Source organism: Mizuhopecten yessoensis, unplaced genomic scaffold (genome assembly GCF_002113885.1).
Source record: "Mizuhopecten yessoensis strain PY_sf001 unplaced genomic scaffold, ASM211388v2 scaffold401, whole genome shotgun sequence".
Classification (NCBI taxonomy): domain Eukaryota; kingdom Metazoa; phylum Mollusca; class Bivalvia; order Pectinida; family Pectinidae; genus Mizuhopecten; species Mizuhopecten yessoensis.
Genome location: NW_018403528.1, coordinates 878,333 through 902,070, shown reverse-complemented (window position 1 = coordinate 902,070; position 23,738 = coordinate 878,333). Strand labels below are relative to the sequence as shown.

The 23,738-nt window shown below is 34.2% G+C and overlaps 1 protein-coding gene and 1 long non-coding RNA gene across 2 annotated transcripts in view; both read left to right on the top strand.

Annotated features, from left to right (window-relative positions):
- The first annotated feature begins 865 nt into the window (after positions 1–865).
- LOC110447615 overlaps positions 866–23,738 on the top strand; it is a 31,039-nt gene continuing 8,166 nt past the window's right edge. The window contains exons 1-8 of the mRNA XM_021493419.1: positions 866–942; positions 1,287–1,350; positions 2,509–2,652; positions 3,431–3,673; positions 11,786–11,929; positions 12,467–12,709; positions 15,587–15,730; positions 16,286–16,431. Coding sequence (XP_021349094.1) covers positions 922–942; positions 1,287–1,350; positions 2,509–2,652; positions 3,431–3,673; positions 11,786–11,929; positions 12,467–12,709; positions 15,587–15,730; positions 16,286–16,431 — 1,149 coding nt within the window. The 5' untranslated portion in view covers positions 866–921. The remainder of the gene's footprint in view (positions 943–1,286; positions 1,351–2,508; positions 2,653–3,430; positions 3,674–11,785; positions 11,930–12,466; positions 12,710–15,586; positions 15,731–16,285; positions 16,432–23,738) is intronic.
- On the top strand, positions 15,620–17,843 carry LOC110447925. The gene is made up of 3 exons (XR_002462659.1): positions 15,620–15,730; positions 16,286–16,528; positions 17,769–17,843. It is a non-coding gene; the product is annotated as an uncharacterized LOC110447925 (long non-coding RNA).

The following is a 23,738-nucleotide window of genomic DNA, read 5'->3' as shown; positions in this document are numbered from 1 at the left end:
ACAAATAATCCACGTCTACATACAAATAATCCACGGCTACATACAAATAATCCACGGCTACATACAAACTGTACAAATAACCAACGGCTACATAAAATAAGCCACGTATACATACAAATAATCCACGGCTACATACAAATAATCCACGGCTACTTATAAATAATCCACGGCGACATATAAATAAGCCACGGCTACAAACAAATAAGCCTCGTCTACATACAAATAATCCACGGCTACTTATAAATAATCCACGGCAACATATAAATAAGCCACGGCTACATTGTATATATAAATAATTCACGGCTACTTACAAATAATCCACGTCTACATACAAATAATTCACTGCTACATACAAATAATCCTCGGCACGGCTACATTGTATATACAAATAATCAACGGCTACATAAAAATAATCCACGGCTTTATACAAATAATCCACAGCTATATACAAATAATCTACGGTTACATACAAATAATCCACTGCAACATATAAATAATCCACGGCTACTTACAAATAATATAGTTAAAATAAAAACGATGTACTGTAGTAATCGTTTATTTTTACTAGGTCGTATCATTGCGGTTAAACAGAATGATGTTTGATAAATAAAAATCCGGTTTATTTTTTTAGGTGGAAAAGCTTCGTTGATTGGCAAGGCCCTTATTCCTAACTGATGTGTATTACATTACAAATTAAAATGAAACGACCATTTAAATTTATTATAATATTCCTGTCCACATACTGTTACGAGGAACGTTCTTTGCTGCTTAATGCCAAACATATTTAACTCACAAGCTACACAACGGTGATACCCGAGAAGTATCGAATACATAATAAGGTTGTACTCTTCGAACAAGTTTTAACAAACCTGAGAGGTCGCGAAGATTAGCATGTACATAGACGCATTCTTATCACAATAGATGGAAACGTCTACTCACGGAGTACGTATATACCATTTAAAGTATTTGGGAACTGATCAAATAACAAGAAATATCGCCGGTTTTAGTGATTAAAGAATAGCCGATCCTTTACTGCGTCTGTCGTAGATTGTCGGCGAACGACATCTTTTCTTTGATTTTCCAGGGGACATCGAATGGACTTTTAATATTATTTGATTTCGCAATGGTATGCACATGTATTTTCAATTGCAAATAATGTTCATAAGTGGCATGTCAGTTGATGTTTTTTTAAATTTCTATTTTGTTTTTAATTCTGTTGTTTAAATGGAATGTAAAAAAAATCTCGAATTTTGGTGTGAATATGTTTATTTTCTTTGCAAAAACAGAGTGACGCCGAAGAGGAACAATCATCTGCGCCGTCCGCGGAACTGACAGAGCAACAGTTGCAAGGTATCAGTACTTATTTATTTATATAAGTTAAATGTTGATGTAGTTTGAGAGTAGTTACTAAAAGACAACAAGGCAGGAACCATATCTGGTGCGGAAAATACATTTTCCGTAGTTGTTGATATTGTCGCCATATTATTGCGAAAGCATGACGATTTCCATTTTTGTTTTGATGTTTCTTTGATTCTTGCATAAGCGAATTGCAAATTCCATTGTATTTCAAAGTGATATCTTAATGAAAATAAGCCTACGCTGTAATCTTAATATTTTGATTAACTCTAAATTATGCAACGTTTAAACTGTTCTGATGACGCGACTGTTGCGGACTATGACATTTGGCATACTGATAATTCCACATTGTCAATAAAACCATAATTCAAACTCCAAATCGATAAAACTAAAGGGAATATTTACACGGAAACCCTTGATACAATGAAAGTACATAAATAACTAGAACATGTGTTCCGGAAGGGTAAGCGTCAAAGACTTAATCGACGACATCCGCTATGTAAATCTAAATTAAATCAAAGTAATGTTATATCTTCTTATCACGGGTGGTGACAAAAAGTGTCAGTATAATGCAATACATCGTTCTTCATATCAAACTGATATCCCTGCGAGAATATAATGGAGGCAAACATTTGTTCATATTTTTTAACAACCTGCATCTTTGGAAACCCTGTGTTGTAAGTTTGTCCGTTAGCAGTCAAATTCTATCCCTGAAGTCAGGATATTCGGAGCAAGCTCTTGAATACCAAACCAAAAACGTCATGTTGACACTGTAGGTTGGGGAAGCAGGAATGTTACTATAAAAAAAGTGCAAGGTCACGATCGGAAAGTCGCAATTGTCCCGCGTATCGTTCAACCAAACAGTATTACATATTTTAGTTGCGTATGTATAGTAGAACCTCGATAATACAGCTTTTGTAGATGGATTGCGAGAAACAAAAGCACGTTATTGCAATGCATGTAATATTAGTTCAAATCATAGGTATAATTTTTGACACTGGCACCAATGTCTTAGCGATGTTCACCTATGTAAACAGGTGGTACCTGATCTAGAGTTGACTGCTTACATGTTTTATTATTTATCCATCATTCAATGCAAATAATGTAATGATGATATCATTAACATATCCCCTACCATTTGATATGTTTCAGAATGTAGGGAAGCTTTTGAATTGTTTGACAAGGACGGCGACGGAACGGTGACCACTGAGGAGCTGGCCACCGTCATGCGGACGATGGGTCAGAACCCTACGGATGCTGCGGTGGAGGAGATGATACGTGAGGTTGACAAAGACGGTACGATATCTTACGATAGACAACATTTTACCTTTTAGATAAGTAGGTCTTTTCTGGTATATACAATGCACATGCACTTGTTTTTTATTATCTTTGGAATTTGTTAGAATTTAGAATACAGCAATTTCCGGTGTCAATGTTTATTTATTTCGTCGCAATGGACATTTTCTTTTCGTTGTATCCGCTATTTCGTAGCAACTTAATATTTTTTAGCTTGACATGCTATCTGAGATCGAATTAAATCAACGATGGATGAACATGTTCTTGGTTATCCATCCCTAAGATATGCTTGTAAACAATGTGTATACCGTCATATTACATATCAAAGGTATTAATTTGTATCAGAATTAAACAAACCAACATGTGGCGGTTGTTTTTCCTCGAATCAAAATTTGCATGAATATGTCGTTGGCAGAACAGGATGGTCGCCATCATGATCACATAGGGAAATATTCTATATCTTTGTGTGAAATGAAAGTCGATGTGCTGATTAGGTTCATTAGTGCTCCATTTGGTTTCGTTGTCACTAGTCGATGAGAGGACATGACTTTACTTTGATATGACCTCGATGTTCACAGATGGAGTCGTCGATGAAACAGAACACGATTACGTATACCCTTCTAGAACAACATGGCTTGGTTTTTTTTCAAAAGTCATCATTTTCATCCTTTGCTCATATTTTGATCTAGTGTTATCGATTGTTTATTCAAATTCTTGTTTTGCTCACTTTTCGGTACTCTCGTGTTGTTAATTCTGATTTATATTTATTGACCTCCAGGTAATGGTTCAGTGGACTTCGAGGAATTCATAGGGTTGATGACTAGCTACCTACAGGGCAAAGATCCGGAAGCTGAATTACGCGAATCTTTTCAAGTGTTTGACAAGGATGGAAATGGATTTATCAGTGCTGCTGAATTAAGACTGGTCATGACTAATCTGGGTGAAAAGCTTACAGACGAGGACGTCGACGAGATGATAATTGAAGCAGATTTGGACGGGGACGGACAGATAAATTATGATGGTAGGTTTTATAAATGCAAATTCTATGAAGTGTCCATGTAATGCACGGTGGAAAATACAATTGAATCATTGACAAGGTTTAGGTTTTTCGTCAGTGTTAATGAATCGACACACGCGAACTTGTTAAATTATTACAATATGAAAAAGATAATAGAAGCTGACGTTATCATAGAAACAGTTCTACATGAAAGTGTAATCATTTAACGCCAAAGCTAATTGAACAAAAATGAACATTTCAAAAAACTAACACACCAAAGATAATATCATAATTCCTAGCATTATCAGCAACAAAATTCAAACATGATATAATATTTGAAGCAAGAATCGTAAACATAGAATATATATAATTCATTACAATTATACCAGGTATGTGTTCTAATTGTTTTAATAACACGAGCTTCACCCAGCATAACAATACGCTTTATCATTACATGTATCGACCAATCTGTATAACCCTCTGTTCTGTTCCAAAATTTCTTAATAATCCCACAACTAGGGCTCAGAACTGACTCTGTCCTTTTCCTTATCCACGTGTTTATATTAATCAAAACAAGCATAACTGGAAGCCTAAAGAAGGATTTTTTTCGAGTTAAATTGTCTTCTTTGTAAATAAATGCATTCAGTCATATTAGTGTGCGAGGAAAGCAGCCAAATTTTGCTTTCTTTAAAAATGAAATGCTTCAATTATATATGACGTTGTAATATTTCACATTACATAGGCTACATACTTTGTCATACAATTATATGCAATGTTTCAATTACCCTGCATAATAGCAACGCTTCAGGGGGAAAAAAATTGCATTCAAGTATCGACGTATTAGAAAAAACACTTAACTAAACATGTTATAAGTTTAAAATGTCGGTTGTTAGTCAAAATGCTATTTTTGTTCTTGTTTTTCAGAATTTGTTCGCATGATGACCGGGTGATTCTGGACATCTTTTTAGAATACCTTACATACCAATAACATTTGTGTCCTGACTATGATTACAAGTAGACAGTGCCATAAACTATAACGACCAAGGGCTTACAATAAAAATCCTACAGTGATGAGTCGCTAGATATTTAACTGGACACTTGTTTGGTATTCAAATCAAATATAACTGTGTGTTTTCTTTTTTTTATATTATGTAAGGTGTGTTTTCTAATTATGTGGGCACGGATTTCGTTCTTTTAAGTCATGAAGATTGTAAAATATTCAAAGCCCGTTCGGTTGTTAAGTCAAAACTACTAAGTTCTCTCTGCGATGATTTTTCTTCAGGAACGCTTACCCTTTTAATATATTGCAGTTATTTGGTTAAAGGGACATGAGCGCATGCTTGACTGTGATCGGATTAAGTGGGAATCAAATCAAAGTCGGTATTCCCCCAAGCACCTCCTATATAAAAAGAGTTGTGTGTAAGAACTAGTTTTCTTCTTTTTGCCTGAAGCAGCTTTTAATGTGTAATGATACTCCAAAGATTTTATATATTTCGGTTACTTTTAAATGTTCAAATTGACCCTTTGAACAATTTCACTCACAGTTTACTCAACGAGAAATATATTGATATAATCTATAAATTATTGAATTATTGATACATGTATTTGCTTTGCATTATTTGTACTACTGCCGGAAACTGTAACTGAGTGTTGTAAACTTTTTTTTTTTGAACGACTAAAGCTTCGACGAATAATTTCTGAAATGAAGATAGTGAAATAAGCAAAATATACTATACAACAGTGTTCTTAAAAAAAAAATCAGCGGGGCTAGACTGGGATTCGATCAATGAATTTCAAAATATTATAATTTAGCTCTAACCGATTGAGCTACCTTGTCAACGAAAGCCACCTAGCCAAACTGTGCTACATATATATCTTAACGGCAGTTAACTGTCTAGAGGGGAAAACAGTTCAGTGGGGCAAGGATGCTAAACGAAACGAATTTCGCTTGTTTTTATGTTTTTAAAGTAATGTTTGAAATATTTAGAGAGACATCTTAAGCTTATTTGACCTGGCGATTGTCATCATATTCAAAATGGAACGATAAAAGGTGATACGCCGTATGTTAATTACAAATCCACCTTGGTTACTGATTCTGGCCCTCCCTTTACTTCGAATGTATGGTCTGTTTTGACTTTTTGTTGATAATGTTGTTAGCGATGTGCACAATATTACATTATATCAAGCTCCCTTTAATAGCTCGAAGTGTATTATACCTGTTTGTGCTAAGGCTTTGTGAGAAGGAAAATCAAATACTTTAATACGTGTGTTCGCTGGCAAATTGACATAAATAAACAATACTACACTTACCTACGTCACGCTTCTTATAATAATGTTTTGATCTTTTTTTTTTAATTTCTTTAAGGATTAAAGTTGGATTTTTCGAATATTAATAACTTAGGAATGGAGGAAATATTTGCATTTATTTCCATTTACCACTACCGTGATAAAAATTGACGGCCGAAGGATAAACAACACAGGGTTTCGAGCGATTCAGGTTTACGACCACTGTGGAAAAGCCTTACCGTCGCAATCATGATTTCATTGGAAAATGTTTTATTTCCACAGGAAATATGGAGAATTATTTCTTATTTTGCTCGTAAATATACACTGTTGTTTCATTTTCACTAACCGGCACAAGAACATCAGGTGTTGTGTTCCTTCGTGTGCCACGTGTTGATGTTTCTTTAGCTGAAATGTCGACCTAGTTCCGTCAAGTTTGAATTCGATATACGGGTTTCTGTTCACTTCGATATTCTCTTGTTTTTTCTAACTATATGAGCGGCTGTTGCAAAGTAAATGTCGTTCATGTTTATTATATTGCAGAAATTATGAAATTCTACGTACCGAACGAAAATATAAAGGACTTGCTTCCATTTAAATAAATATTGATTCTCTCACAATGCATTATATACGCTGCAAAATGAATTAATTACTATAACTACTGTATGTATAATATAAGCAAAGTGATACAGACGGTCAAGCAATATAAATATTAACTGCTCAATATGAAAATTTAGTCTTTTTGGGATCTTCAGAGGTACGCAATATATAGGTAAAGAAACTCATGCCTAATGTGATCGTAAACACACGTAGAAACAGGTGATATATGTTACCGCACGCATAATACCTGAAACCAATCATGACCTGCAATGAAAAGGGAACGGACCGATTTCTGTTACATTTGTAGTAGGTCATACAAGTTCGTAATAGTCTGCCTTTCAAGGCGATATCTTGCAAGTATTGCACTGTTACTACAGTAATCCAAAGGGTTGTTCCTGTCTCTTACTAGTTGTTCCCAGGCAGATGGAGGAGCCAGGTAGCCATTGTTTGTTGTTCCCTCAGCTATTAAGATCGTGGAAAGGGAGGGTAGGACCACCTTTAGTAAAGGAATGAAATATGGAACGTAAGAATTGTACCGGCTACACCTTAAAGTGCGAAAACCCCACATGAGATCATCATTTATAAATAAGAAAGCGTTTGTTTACACCATCTCTTATTTCGTCACTAAGAGAGTGGTAGGAAGGAGTGGTTCCGCTACTCGTAGTTGATGAACCGTTACTTCCTAAAAGCAACATTAAAAATGTTTTCAATTATACAGTTAACAGTTAAGATCATCTGAAGTTGAGCCTAGCCACTAAGAGGGCTTTTGGTTACAGGCCCCTTGTAGCTTAGCGTGCCACTCACCTTCTTTCGTATCCATTCATACTACAATTACTGGGAAATGGTAATATTTACTAGTTGTATTTAAGATTCTGTAAAGTATACAGAATATACTGTATATGTATATTAAAGTACTTCATGCATTGATAGTCCTAAGGTAGGCCCGAGAAATGAGAAAACGTTATTTGATATTTCAAGGGAGATAACTCAAACAAACAGCACAAGTATAATGTGTAAGGTGTTAACAGGCCTTAATGCGTTACTGTGATTAAAAAGAGTACATTTTTAAAGTAATATTTTTTTAATAATTGATTTTAGTACATTTAAAGGAGACACATTTGAAATAGTTTCAAGTTGAAGATTTACAAGGAACAATGCGTAAGTATGGTTATCAATTATCATATACCCCAGCCAAATATATATGACAACTAAAAATTTCACTGCTAGATTGGTTATGCCAATAATACTATGACGTCACCAAAGCAACGTTGGATAACACTGAAAATTGATGGATGTTATAAAAATTGAACATATATTGGGTGTACATTTTCATTTTACTGACCCTATAAAAATTCCAAAATCAAAGTGATCAGGTCAAGATAATCATTCCTCACAGTCTTAGTCTTAAATAATGTCGGTCTTAAACTATCTGTACCGAACCATTCAATAGCAGCATGAGTTCAACCATATAATGTGCATTCTCATTAAGTTTATAGGTTTAAATCATTGTGTTCCAAAAACGACGGTGTTAACTGGCTCAGCACTAACCTGATTTGAATTTTAGTACAAAACATTAACACTGACCACCTAACAGTACTTCAAAGGTATTCTAATATCAACAGTTCAAATACAATATTTCCAGATCGATACTACCTCAACCTGCACATGTTGAGACTAATGATGTCGCTAAGTGCATATTGTTTGGTTGTGACACGCTTTTGTAATTTAATGAAATGTTTGTGGGAAAAATAAAATTGATTTTTAGGGGAACTACTGTGGGGAAAAAGTGCACTTATGAATATGACTTGGGGGTGGCCATTTTGAATCGAACAATATTCATATTTCGATTTCAGATTGGACAATTATGATAATATCACAAATCCAAATTTTTATTTAGTGTACTGTGAAGCTGACAATGCTTTTAACAGATAAACACAGGTGTAATATCACATTATTTTACATTCAATTAGCTTAAAAAATCATTAAGATTGCATTTGATCTTAAGTTTTCCTGATTGGTAAAAATAAATTAAGAACAAACAAGCGTAAAATAGGAATTATCTAATACGCATCAACAGACTTAAACAGTAAGTTTGACAGGCAAGTTTTCAGAATTTTGCCTTAAATATTCAGTCTGAAAATTGGAATACATTAAGCTGATTATGTTTAGCGAAATTAAGTATGTCGTGCTACTGTGCAATTACAAATGTAAAAAAAATGTCTTTCATATATCAACTGGTACAAATTTTATTTGATAGTGGCGAACGGCGTTACAGCGACGTCGTTTAAATGGCCGTTCATGTTGTCAGAATCATTATTTATCACATGATACGTTTATAGAAAGAAAATTCAAAACCCGCTCCGTGTCTTACACAGGGATCGATTTCTTTACCAGGGTGGAACAGTTTTATTATCGGGGATTTAAAACGTGCCTTACCTTTATAGTTGTAATGAGTTTAGCAAGCAACCAACCCGCTCGGAAATCCTGTGTATAATGTCAACATCAAATTTTACTATACTAAATATGTAATACTTAAAACTATCGTTCCCATACCATTGTCATGTTAATATCCTACATGATTCGATTTAGATGAAAATAACTTATGTATAGTCAGGAATCATCCATACTATGCCTATGCGCGTACTATACATTCGGGTCGTAAGTGAGTTTTCGAGTAGGGTGTTTAAATGTGCCTGAAAGGGAACAAGGTAATTTTTGATATGTATAATCCTGTAAGTAAATGAGAAAGCGGTAACGTTCAAGCGATACGTGTTTGGCTTTAATCAGCTAACACAACACATCGTTCGGTTGGAGAACAGTTTAGGATTTTCCTGTGATCTGACAGAGGACGACCGTTAGATAAACACCCCACCGGTATAGCCGACAATGGTAAGCAGTATTTTAAACATTCATATTTTCCGTTTTCTATATTCTTTGCATATTCATTAGGTTTTAGATGGTTATAAACATGTAATATTCAGTAAGATATTTATTTGTGTTATTGATAAGCTCAGTACCAGTTTTACAATGGTAGAGCAGATCTATATAACAATACTCTAACCATCAGCTCTTGTAAATATTCTGTCACATGATATACGAATTCATATCATCAACATGTATCCAGGTAGCTTTGTATAACAGGTAAAACATATTATATACATACATAACATGTCTATAAGAAATGGTGGAGCGAGTACATTCGTAGCCCAACAATCTAACCGATACTACATGTACTTGTTTATTTAATATGACATAATGTACAAACATATCATAAATAATAATCTATTTCCGTTGTGTATAGCATGTAGAAAATATGTGTATATATACATAATATATCTATATAGATTTTATGGGAGAAAATGTATTTAAAATGGAAGTCTAAATACTGACAGCACTTGTATGTTATATATTTTTAATCAAATATCTATTTGTATATTATATCATTAAATACATTAGTTAAATATCTCATCAAAACAAATATATGGTCAGCATTATTTACTACATTACTGTAGGTACATTCATGTACGAAGTCAAAATCATTCTAATATTATTTATGAATGCTGCCTTCTTCACGAAACTTTGTATGATATAATATACCTGAGAAGTTATGTGTGTGTGTAGGAGGGGACGGGGTAATTGATTAGAAAAGTGCAAATGTCTTGTTTATCCATGTTTGTATGTGTTTACACATATTTGATCCACGGATTATAAAACATAGTCCATATCGCACAGTGTCTTTAGTTTACAAGCCATTGGAGAAAGGAATTCATTCTGATAATGTAAGTCAGTATTCTTAATTGTTCGTAACGAAGGTACCATCCGTTATCTTACGTGATTATATATCATAAGAATAAGTACCATTCTTTCTCAATCGAAAATACATATTGATTTAATTCAAAAGGCTCAATTGTTTATATGTACATTGTGCATATATTTGTACAATTCAGAACAAACAATTTTGTGCATCTGACATTTTACTTTTTTTTGTGCAATTATTTGTGTGATATTTAATTTTTTTGATACCTCTGAACAACCAGTTTATTTGTTCTGATATTAATGAACAACTTAACTTTGACGTATATTTGTTAACATTTTAACGTGGTCTGATATATATATGAAATTTTTCATGTGGACTGGGTTTGTATTTTATATGTTGCTTGGTCTAATAGTTATGGCCTGGTGATATATTGTGTCGTATTCGATAAACCGCCAAGGTGGGAAGTCATAATAATGATTCTATACAAAAAAACATACAGTAACATTAGTTACAATAATCAGAACACTAATGGGCCTTTTGTATATATAACGTGATATAAAGGGAACAACAGAGCCATCCTACATCCTACCTGGTTTGCCTTTGTTCCCCTACTGTCACTGATTGATTCTGGGTTAAGGTACCTGTAAATCCAGGTGAGAACGTTTCCCATGTACACAGCATGCGGTCATTGATTTATAGGTATATTCTATTCGTTTTTATGTTGACAGAGCCTTAGCGAGACAGGCTTAACAGACGACGAAATCGACGGTAAATATTTTTCTCAAGCTCTTTAAAGACCAACAAGTAGATAAAATCTTTATTTAACTTTTTGAATATTTTTCAATATTGAAAATTTAAAGAGGAAATAAATTAAAGCTTCAAAGCTCAAGTTGAATTTTAATAATTTGGAAACCGATTAATCATTTCAATCTTAATTAAGCTTTAATATGAAACTGCGTTTACTCAGAATGTGATCTTCAGATAATCTCTTTCTTGGGTAATTTGTATAGAAAATTCCTTAAAGTAAATACTTTTCATTGACAAACTCCGTGATAGAAATCTCTATATAGATAATCATTTTCATATATAAAGGAATTTTTGCATGAGTAATCGCTTTCGTAGATAATACATATGTATATGATGGAGAAATTGTACAGGTAATAACTTTTGTGGGATTTTTTTATATTAATGATTTTGATAAAACCAATATATTTAATTTATATTTTTTTCTCTCTTGGAGGTAATCTCTGTAGTTCATCCTTCACCTACATTGTAAACCATTTGAAATTAAAGTAAAAAAATGGATGACCAATAGTTGACGTCTTGTCTAACCCAAGCTATTCATGGGAATGTCTTGACGTTTTTCTATTTATTGTGGCATCTCTTTAGTTCCAATACATGTTGCTTTCTAGTTTAGCGTTCCAGCATACTGTTAGATTTTATATCGTTTAACACATAAATACAAATAAAAATAAATGTAAACCCTTGTATTGTAGAGTTTCGTGAAGCCTTCAGTCTCTTCGATAAAGATGGAGACGGATCCATTCCTACCGCTGAACTGGGCACAGTTCTCCGAGCACTTGGTCAGAATCCTTCAGCCTCCGAGCTGAAAAAAATGATCAACGAGGTTGATGCAGATGGTTGGTATACATTTCATATTTCGTCAAAGTGACCACACTTTTTTTGAAAACTACAAGAATATGTATGGTTTAGCTATTTCGACCCCCCGATTCCATCAAAATTTAAAACATTAAACTGAATCTATCGCTGTTTTGTTGTTATTTGCAATACTTCTCCAATGTTATTATGGAAATGTTTACTTGTGTTTTTAATCTTTGTTTCGATGGTTTCTAGTTGCCATTCACATCCATGATTGTCATTTGATAATTTAGTCGATTTTGGGAAGCTCTCATCTATCTGGTTGTTTTCATAGCAACCATAGAGAAAACAATTAAACAAACAATGTCTCCCCTAAATATGTATGTGTATTATCAATACAACGTAATAGCTCTTCATTTATCATCATTTTTTTTATTTTCTATTTGGCGGTGTCTCCTTCTATGTCTGTAGCGCTAGCGAGAACAAATAAATAATTATAAACACACAAACAAATATATTACAAAGGCATTACCGAACCAAACCATCTTAACTTTATTTCACATCCTTCTATTTCGCAGGAGACGGAACTGTGGATTTCCCGGAATTTCTTATTTTGCTTGTCCGAAAGATGACGGAAGCGGGAGGAGAAACCGAAATGAAAGAAACTTTCAAAGTGTTTGACAGGGACGGGAACGGAATGGTTACAGCAGCTGAAATCCGGAACGTTATGTATAACCTCGGGGAGAAACTGACAGACGAGGAAATAGACGAGATGATAAAGGAAGCCGACGAAGACGGCGATGGACAACTAAACTATAAAGGTAGATTTTGCTTTAGTTATTGTTACCACTAGAGGCAATTTGTTTAAATTGAAAAATGTTTAATTGTTGCTGCTATATTACTGATAAATATATATATATATATATATAAAAAATATTTGGATTTTCATAACGTAGAAATTAATGAAAAATAAAATTGATTGTGTGTATAATGCTATCAAAAACAAAATGTAAATTCCACAATGTTTGTGAATGGTGAATCTGATTACCGATACAATGTACAAGATAACTGAAGCATTCATGTTTTTATTTATTTATTTTTTGTTAAGGGACTGATTGATATGTTATATGGAAAAAATGAAAGGGGTTTTTATGTTTTCATTTGATATTCATGATTATATTTCTAAATGATACTTATTTGTATTTCAGAATTCACGTCCATACTACGCAAATAGCCAAATCATTTGGTGACGCCTTCCCCAAGTCAGCCATCAGTTGATAATTCACGACGTCTGATGCGTTTGCAACAATCCGGAATAATCATTCCTGTTATTTGACTATTATTTATGTTCAACAAACCGACTTCCGGTTGCATATGTCTTGTTCTCGTGTATTCGACGTCATCAATCGCAGTGCCTCCGCAAAGTGTCAAACCCAGGACTGCTGATACTAGTCAAGTGCTCCACCAAGTGAGCTAAATGGAAATAATCCCAAACAGATTCAATAGGACGTGGCTAGTATTTTGATTGACATGTTGAAATGAATGGTATAAAAGAACTCCAATTATTTACTCTACCTTCTGTGAAGGTTTTATTGACATGGACATCATAGTCAACAAACTGTTTGTGTTGTGTCTTCATATTGTTGTTACATATTTCACAAAGCAATCAATAATAAAATATTGATTATTAACCTATGTGTGTTGTCTTGTAATGTAGATTCTTAAACCAGACATTGATTGATAAAATTGCATTATCTATTATGATATATATATATATATATTGAAAAGTTTAACCTTGGGTTTGTTAGACAAGAGGACAAAAGTTACCTAAAGCTCATTCTCAACAATGCTACTGGTCAACTACTTATGTTACAGACATTGTTTTTAGCGGAAATATCAAAAAATGCGCACGCATCCATATTAACATTTTCTGATTTGTTAACCCCGATGCCCGTATGGTGTTGCTGGGAATTTGTGTTTGAAAATTTACCCCAGGTGAATTTGTATACATGTACCACCACCGATGGTAACTTTAAATCTGATTCTACAAAGATATATACTTTCTGTTTTGGGTTTAAAGTAAAACGATAGAAATATATATCGTATTTTGTTTTTGCGTATTTTAACAGATTATCACATCTGGAAAAGAAAAGGCAACACCATAATAATTGGCCAGAATAAAGATTGAGATGATAATGCTAGACGGTTTTGTCAATAAAGTTATGATGATGAAGTCATTGAACGCATATGCATGCATTGCATTGAAATATTTGTTTTTAAATGTTTTCACTTGTGAATATATAATAACCACATAGGTTTATTAATTCCTACAATCATAATTATCTAAAATAAAATACAGTGTTTCAACCAATTGAGGCATCTTCTGTTAAATGTCTTTTGTATTACATTCTTCTTACATTACGAGTAGTAAATATTTAGTTTTAAAACATCTATATGTGTGTACTGTACATATCTAATTTTTCCACGATGCTTCCCTTTGCCATTAAAAAGTTAACATTTTAAACAGATTGTCCCTATTTTAAACAGATTGATACATGTATTGAAAATATTGAGTTCTACGTGATCATCATTAGTAATTATATATGATTTATTAAAACGTCTTAGAGTGATTTTGTCAGGTATACAGGACTAAATCAATGTCGTATAATGTTATAGGTAATGTCGGTGTGTCGAATAAAGGTAATTCAGTGTGTTTCTATTCAATAAATTGCAGGCTGATGATCTTAACAAGAAACAAAGACAAGGTGGGTGTGTCTTTAGTACAGTATGTTACATGACGATGGTCATTAAGACCGTTAATGTTCAATTAGGATTGATAGTGTGTCAGGAAAATTACTGTTACGATTTGTTTACCTTATTATTTCTTCTATCAATAATGCAAAGGTGAGAACATTTCGTCTATCAACGTCTTATTCTCAATTCATGCAGGAAGCAATTTATCATGCAAGGTATATTAGAAATAGAAAGGTAGCCTACTATTTCTCAGTGAGTAGGTAGGTCTACACGGTATGCTAAATTTTGAACGCAGACAGACTTGAAAAGACGGCATACTTAATGTCGCTGAAAGAAATGCAAACAATGCTAACGAGAAATGCGGTTATGTTTATGATATTGTTTGCAGTCTACCTGACCACGAAACACAATTTCAAATAGTATAGATCAAAGGTCAAAAGGACTTAAATGATATAATAGCAATGTACTTGTGTTATGTCCGGGGCATTTAAAGAATTATCTGCATTAATCATATAGACACAATGAAAGAGTCAATCAATGGGGTTTTATATAACCCACACCTACCCGTAATGTTACACAAGCTAGTTACAGATCAACGATGAAGCTTTTATTTAATAGATTGGTGTGTTATTTACTCAGTTCTCCATGGTGTTGTTGTTTAATTGAACAATAACCGTACCACACGCGTGTGATTGCACATACATAATTTGATAATGGATAGAGTTTATCAAAAATGAATGACACTGTCATTTCAATAACATTGAGTCTAGTGTTGTTGTTTTTGTGGAACTATTTAAACCTCCTGTGGAACTGTTTGATTCGTTTCTCATATATGAAATATCAGCCCTTTTATCTGTACATTCATATTGCTTGATAGAAGCTAGTCTTTGTCTAATTTAAGATGATTCACTGTACGTTTTAAAATACAATGATCCTCTTTACAGAATGTCTAGAAACATTCCAGATCTTTGATCAGGATCGGGATGGGAGAGTCACCACGGCAGAACTCGGGGAGATGCTTAAAAACATGGGATTTATTTCTACCATAGAGGAGTTAGAAGAGCTTGTCAGTGACGGGGATCCAGAAGGTACTTAAGGATAATCGTTGTCGTATACATGATAGTTGTGATTTGTGCTAGTACTATTTTCTTTGACATTTTATATAATTATGTTTAAGCTCGAATAAGTTGTCCAATTATTATGGTTTGTAAGGAGGCATTCGTAAATACTTCAATTCAGTAAAATTGACCTGGTGAAATGACCATTTATCTATAGTTTGCATACATTTTACCATGGGGCTCTTTTGAAAAGAAGGGAATATCTACATGATAGAATATGACATTTTGTTGGTTTCCCTATAAATAAACACCAAAATAAATATTATTTATTTCATTTACAACGCAATATAAAGATATGCCTGTCCAAAACGACCATCTTTGTTTTGTAGAAAGAACGGTTATGTATCACAACCAGTAAGTGCTTTATGTGTGACGTTTCGATGACTAGTGCGGTACATACCCTGGCACTTCCATCAGGTAAAACAATATGACGTACCTGAAGGAAATGTCAACCCACATTTCGACCATTACAGTCATTATTAAAGTACAAGCGTAATCTATTATATCTATTAATGATTGTTGTAGGCAATGGGACCCTTGACTTCAAGGGATTCATGTACCTATTCCAAATGTTTTACAACGATATGAGGACCGATGATCAGATAAAATCTAGCTTCCGAGTGTACGACAAAAATGACTATGGCTACATCACCCATTCGGAACTCAAGTTAGTACTTCAGAACATCGGGTAGAATGTTTCTGACGATGAAATCAATGACATCATTGCCAGGGTTGACCGAGATAACGACGGAAAGATCAACTATAAAGGTAGGAATTATAGGAGAGGTTTTTTGTTTAATGGTTCCGGGGATATTTAGATCTAGATACAGACGGACTTATGATATAGGGTTATTAAGGGGAAAAACAATCTTGTGTTGTGTATTGACTAGCAAGTGATTAAGACGATTTATATACACACTGACAGAGTGTCACTAACTCTGATCTAAATAGATACATGTATATATGGCGCATGATTTACTTTCTGTTCTTTAGTGATTGTCCCGATGTAAGAAATACGTTATTGAATATGGAATGGTTTTTAGCCTAAGTTGTTAAGCATTCAGCATAAGCGAATGAATACAGGTTATACAAATCAGGTAAAGAAAAAAAACATACATGAATGAATGAAAAATGAATGGATTCTTACATAGAAACAATAATTTGGTAATTTGGTCGAAAAGTCAGAAAGATTTGTTTTAGGGAGGCTGTCCATTTTATCTGTAAACACCATTTCTGGTTTTTTTTTATTGATATTATAATAAATACTATCTACATAAAGATATGTCAACACGTGGAGTTATCGTTCTTGTTAAACATATAAATGAAACACCAGGACCCGTATTCATGAATTCGTTCTCAAGCTCAAGCATGCATTCTGGTTTCAAACCAATCTTCTTGTAACTCGCTAAAAACACGCCAAACGATCACAACGCAAAATATAAACATTGCAAACAGTATCTTGCTTTAAAATTTCCTCAAAGTTTTCTTGTTCGCTCACAAAATCAGATTTATTTTATTAATTTATAACCGAATCAAGAAATTTGTCTTGAACACAAAATCAAAGCCTGAGCATGAGAACTGTTTCATTAATACGGGTCCAGATTCTTAACTTTTTGTACATATGTTGTTCTTTGCAAATGCAATGATAATCGTTTGTAATCATCATTATACTTCCAACATTTGTCCAAAAATGTGGCGTCCTCAAGGAGTATGGTTATAGTTCGAGAATAACATGTTGAGGATGTTGTAGGAAAAGATGAAAAGAGTATCATACATCATTTTGGCAATCAACGGTTTTGACAAAAGCAACAAAAGCATTTAAATACATTAATATGTATTACATGTATTATTGTTCTGTCGATGTAGATGTAATGGTACCTATGAAATCATATCATTCTCTCCTTACCTCCTCATTCATTTGTTTGCATTATTTGTTTTGTGAGAATTGAGAAGCGTTATTTTTCATACAGCGGTCTGTTTGATGTATGTACTTTTGATCTATTTTCAGAATTCCGTGCACAGCTGGAAAAATTGGAACACAGACTGTGTTGAAATGATTCTGACCCTGATATTATTAAATACCATACATGTTTGAAAGTTATAGTAGTTTTTTTACTGGTTTCTAGTCCACTACATTCTCGTTTGCCACAAAAAGTATACTACACACTTTTAAACTTACATTCTCTACTTATTCTGTCCTCATATTTGAGCCAATAAATTAAGTTAACAGAGATGCAAATTTTATTTCTCCGTCCATGTTTTCCACAGATGAAACAAATCAAAACAATTTATAATATTTTCCATGCGGACCTGGACTGAATATTTGATTAAGCTGGATCATTAAAAAAGACCTGAACAATAGCAGATTTAACCTGAAGCGTGCACTGTTGATAGGTTATTGCACTGGAGGACAATATCAACAATAAAAGCTGTAAATCATTACATGCTATATGAGTGTAAAAATATTTTAAACAAATATATATATTAAACACGAAATATAAAATGGAGTTATAATGTATAGCTAAACTAAAACTTGAATAATAAGTAATAATTTGTATATACATAACTGTAACAATATATATTGTTATACGATGGATATTACTTAATATGCAACCTGTTATTGTCCAACTGTTACAAATATGCAGTGAGCTATATAAGGAATTCAACTTGATATATTTATATATATATATATATAGTAGATAATAAATAAATAAGTCCTTGCGAAGGAAAATATAGAATAAAAACAAATTTTTCAGATCGTCCGCTAGGCCTTTCTGCTTTCTAGGGCTTCTTCAGGCGGATTGATGTTTATTTATCATTATTATTGATGGTTTATTTAACATGTAACCAGGATATAGATATATATATATATAGAAAAAATAGGTTTAACGACCGACTAAAAAACTAGCTGCTTTCACCCTTCACAGGGCTCTTCAGGTTTTTAATGATCCAGCTTAATCTTCAGGTTGAAGAGCCCTGTGAAGGGTGAAAGCAGCTAGTTTTTTAGTCGGTCGTTAATCTGATTTTTTCTATATTTACTTCCTTCACATGGACATTTAATCCCTTTTTATTATATATATATATATATATATAGTTAACCCGATATGAAAACCTGATATGCCAAACCCGATATGTAACCTGGATATACCGAACTGAAACAACGTATATAGTTAACTCGATATGTAACATTGATATGCCGAACTGAAACAACGTATATAGTTAACTAGATATGCAACATGGATATGCCGAACTGTTACAATATGTAGTTAAGTCGATATGTAACATGGATATGCCGAACTGTTACAATATGTAGTTAAGTCGATATGTAACATGGAAATGCTGAACTGGTACAATATGTAGTTAAGTCGATATGTATCCTGGTTTTACAATTTTTTGTTATAATACATGCATAAAGCTGTATTTAAACTTTAACATGTAACCAGGATATACCCAACAATAGAAATATCTTGCTATATAGGGGCTATAACTCAATATCTACCAGGACATACTGAACTGTCACAATATATAGCTACTTGTATATAAAGAGTTATACTTGATATGTATAGTAACATAGATCATTTCAGATAATCAATAGTTCATGATACATGACACCTTTCTCTGACAAAAGGAGCCTTGCTGAACCGACTAAACTATCATACACCTTGCAATTATTGTGATGGTAATATGGGGAGTAATTAAAGGGTAGGTTCATTGCAATCGCGTTGCAAGATGACATCTTCCTTAGCAACTGGGTTGTTGTTATGTCAAATGACAGAATTCTTTAATTAATCAAGTCAACTGACAGAATTCTTCCCCTCATTCTTAGATCAGAAACAAACAACTGTAAATAATATTTTTACTGCATATCATTCTACAGCTATACGCACAGTGAGTCACCCACTACGCGGGTCATGGTAACGCTACGCGGTCCAGGTCAACTCAAGATCAACGCTAAGTGGTCCAGGTCGACCAAAAGTCAACGCTAAGCGGTCAAATGAGTACTCCCTCCCCTAATCCCACATGTAACGTCAAAATGACGTAACCACAACCCCCGGCCGTTGTTAAGGAAGACGTCATATTGAAACACCGTTGCTATGATCAACCCTATAATCACCATCGGAACTACTAATACAATGTAACTCTGGAACTTCCTTATAAGGGAAAAAGATGTATGACTTACTACTTCTTTGAATAACCATACCACAGCCTTTGCAGGCAAACTGCTCCAGTTATGATTAATAGGTCCTAACATTGCAAACTGACTTTTATGTCACAGATTCTGTCAGAGTGTCAATCCTTTGTGAACAAGTAACGTGTTACGTTAACATCACAGGCTCGTTTGCTGCACTAGCCCGGACAAAATCAATAGTAACTATGCTGGCAGACCCCCCGTGGTACAATAGAGCGTCGATATATCCAGACCACCGCAGACTGCGTCGGACTGCAATGCGGAGCAACCTGGAGAATGTCATGCTCTAGGCATGATTCATTAGTTCAGATATATGTGGTTTATTTATTTTGGAATGCTGTAAAACATGATCATGATATTATTTGATTTTTCAGTTAATTAGGGAAGTGTTGAATTGATATCAATCAATGTTGCTTGCTCTGTAAAAATTAAAAGCACGTTTACACATACATTTTGTATGTAGAACGCAAATTACCACGTATGTAGAACTCCAAAGAACGTTTACACGTATGTGGAACTCTAAAGAAAGTTTATCGGATTTGTTTTTTTTTAATCAAACGTGTTTTGAGGAATACTGAATAGAACATTAATTATAACAGCCTTAACAAACGAAATTAGAAGAAATTATAACGACAACATACGATGACAAAATACACCACAGAAATTTAGCAGGTACCAGCGAGCCAACACTCATAGCACAACATATACCATAGCGACATAACATAAGTGATAACTTCAACTTTGTCAAAACATGCTGACAGAGAAAACAATAGTGTTACCACACAATAACAAAACACACCACTAAGTCAACAGACAATAACATACAAATCCCACAGTGTCAATACTCAATAACAGACCATACCACAGTGTCATCACACAATAACAGAACATATCACAGTGTCAAAACTAAATAACAGACCATACCACAGTATCAACATACAATAACAGACAATACCACGGTGTCAACACACAATAACAGAACATATCATAGTATCAACATACAATAACAGACCATACCACAGTATCAACATACAATAACAGATCATACCACGGTGTCAACACACAATAACAGACCATACCACAGTGTCAACACACAATATCAGACCATACCACAGTATCAACATCCAACAAGAGAACATACCACAGTGTCAATAATAAATAACAGACCATACCACAGCGTCAAAACACAATCCCAGAACATATCGCAGTGTCAACACACAATAACAGACCAAACCACAGTGTCAACACACAATAACGGACCATACCACAATATCAACAATAAATAACAGACCATACCACAATGTCAACATACAATAACAGAACATATCACAGTGTCAATAATAAACAACAGACCATACCGCAGTGTCAACATACAATAACAGAAAATATCACAATGTCAATAATAAGTAACAGACCATACCACAGTGTCAACATAAATAACACAACACATCGCAGTGTCAAAACTAAATAACAGATCATACCACAGTCTCAACACACAATAACAGACCATATCACAGTGTCAATAATAAATAACAGACCATACCACAGTGTCAACATAAATAACAGAACACATCGCAGTGTCAAAACTAAATAACAGATCATACCACAGTCTCAACACACAATAACAGACCATACCACAGTGTCAACATACAATAACAGACCATACCACAATATCAACAATAAATAACAGACCATACCACAGTGTCAACATACAATAACAGAACATATCACAGTGTCAACATACAATAACAGAACAAATCAAAGTGTCAATAATAAATAACAGACCATACCACAGTGTCAACACACAATAACAGACCATATCACAGTGTCAATACTAAATAATAGATCATACCACAGTGTCAATATTCAATACCAGACCATACCACAGTGTCAACACACAATAACAGATCATACCATAGTGTTAATACTCAATAACAGACCATACCACAGCGTCAAAACACAATCCCAGAACATATCGCAGTGTCAACACACAATAACAGATCACACCACAGTGTCAATACTCAATAACAGACCATACCATAGTGTCAATACTAAATAATAGATCATACCACAGTGTCAACACACAATAACAGATCACACCACAGTGTCAATACTCAATAACAGACCATACCACAGTGTCAATACTAAATATTAGATCATACCACAGTGTCAACACACAATAACAGACCATACCACAGTGTCAACACACAATAACAGACCATACCACAGTGTCATTATTCAGTAACCGACCATTCTACAGTGTCAATACTCAATAACATACCATACAACAGTGTCAATACTCAATAACAGACCATACCACAGTGTCAACACACAATAACAGACCATACCACAGTGTCAATACTCAATAACAAATCATACCACAGTGTCAATATTCAATAACAGATCATACCACAGTGTCAACACACAATAACAGATCATACCACAGTGTCACAACTCAGTTACAGACCATACAACAGTGTCAATATTCAGTAACAGAACACACCATAGCGGCTGAACTCAATAGCATACCATACCACTGCGTCAAGACACACTAACAGATCACACCACAGTGTCAACACAAAATAACAGATCACACCATAGTGTACACACACAACAACCGATCACACCGCAGTGTCAACACCCAATAACTGATCACAACCTAGTGTCAACACACAATCACAGATAACACCGCAGTGTCAACACACAATGACAGATCAAACCGCAGTGTCAACACACAATGACATATCACACAACATCGAATATACATTATAACAGAAAAAAACCACTGCTTAAATACTCAATAACAGAACATACCACAATGTCAATATTCAATAATCGACCACACAACAGTGTCAACATATATTAACAGACTTCACCATACTTTCAATACATAATAACAGATCACACAACAGTGTCAATATACAATAACAAACTAAAACAACAGTGTCAATACCGAATAACAGATCATACCGCAGTGTCAACACACAATAACAGATCACACCATGCCGTCAGAACTCGAAAACATAGCACACCAAAGCGTCAACACACCATAATAGATCATATCACAGTGTCAACACACAAGAACAAATCACACCACAGTGTCAACACCCAATAACAGATCACACCACAGTGTCAACACATAATCACAGATCACACCACAGTGTCAACACACAATGACAGATCACACCGCAGTGTCAACTCACAATCACAGATCACACCACAGTGTTCACACCTAAATAACAGATCACACTACAGTGTCAGCACACAATCACAGATCACACGATAGTGTCAACACACAATCACAGATCACACCCTAGTGTCAACACAAAACAACCAATCACACCGCAGTGTCAACACACAATAACAGATCACACCACAGTGTCAACACACAATGACAGATCACACCGCAGTGTCAACACACAATCACAGATCACACCACAGTGTTCACACACAACAACCGATCACACCGCAGTGTCAACACTCAATAACAGATCACACCACAGTGTCAACACACAATCACAGATCACACTTTAGTTTCAACACCTAAATAACAGATCACACTACAGTGTCAGCACACAATCACAGATCACACGATAGTGTCAACACACAATCACAGATCACACCCTAGTGTCAACACAAAACAACCGATCACACCGCAGTCTCAACACACAATAACAGATCACACCACAGTGTCAACACACAATGACAGATGACACAACAGCGAATATACACTATAACTGAAAAAAACAGAACAATAACAGAACATACCACAATGTCAATACTCAATAA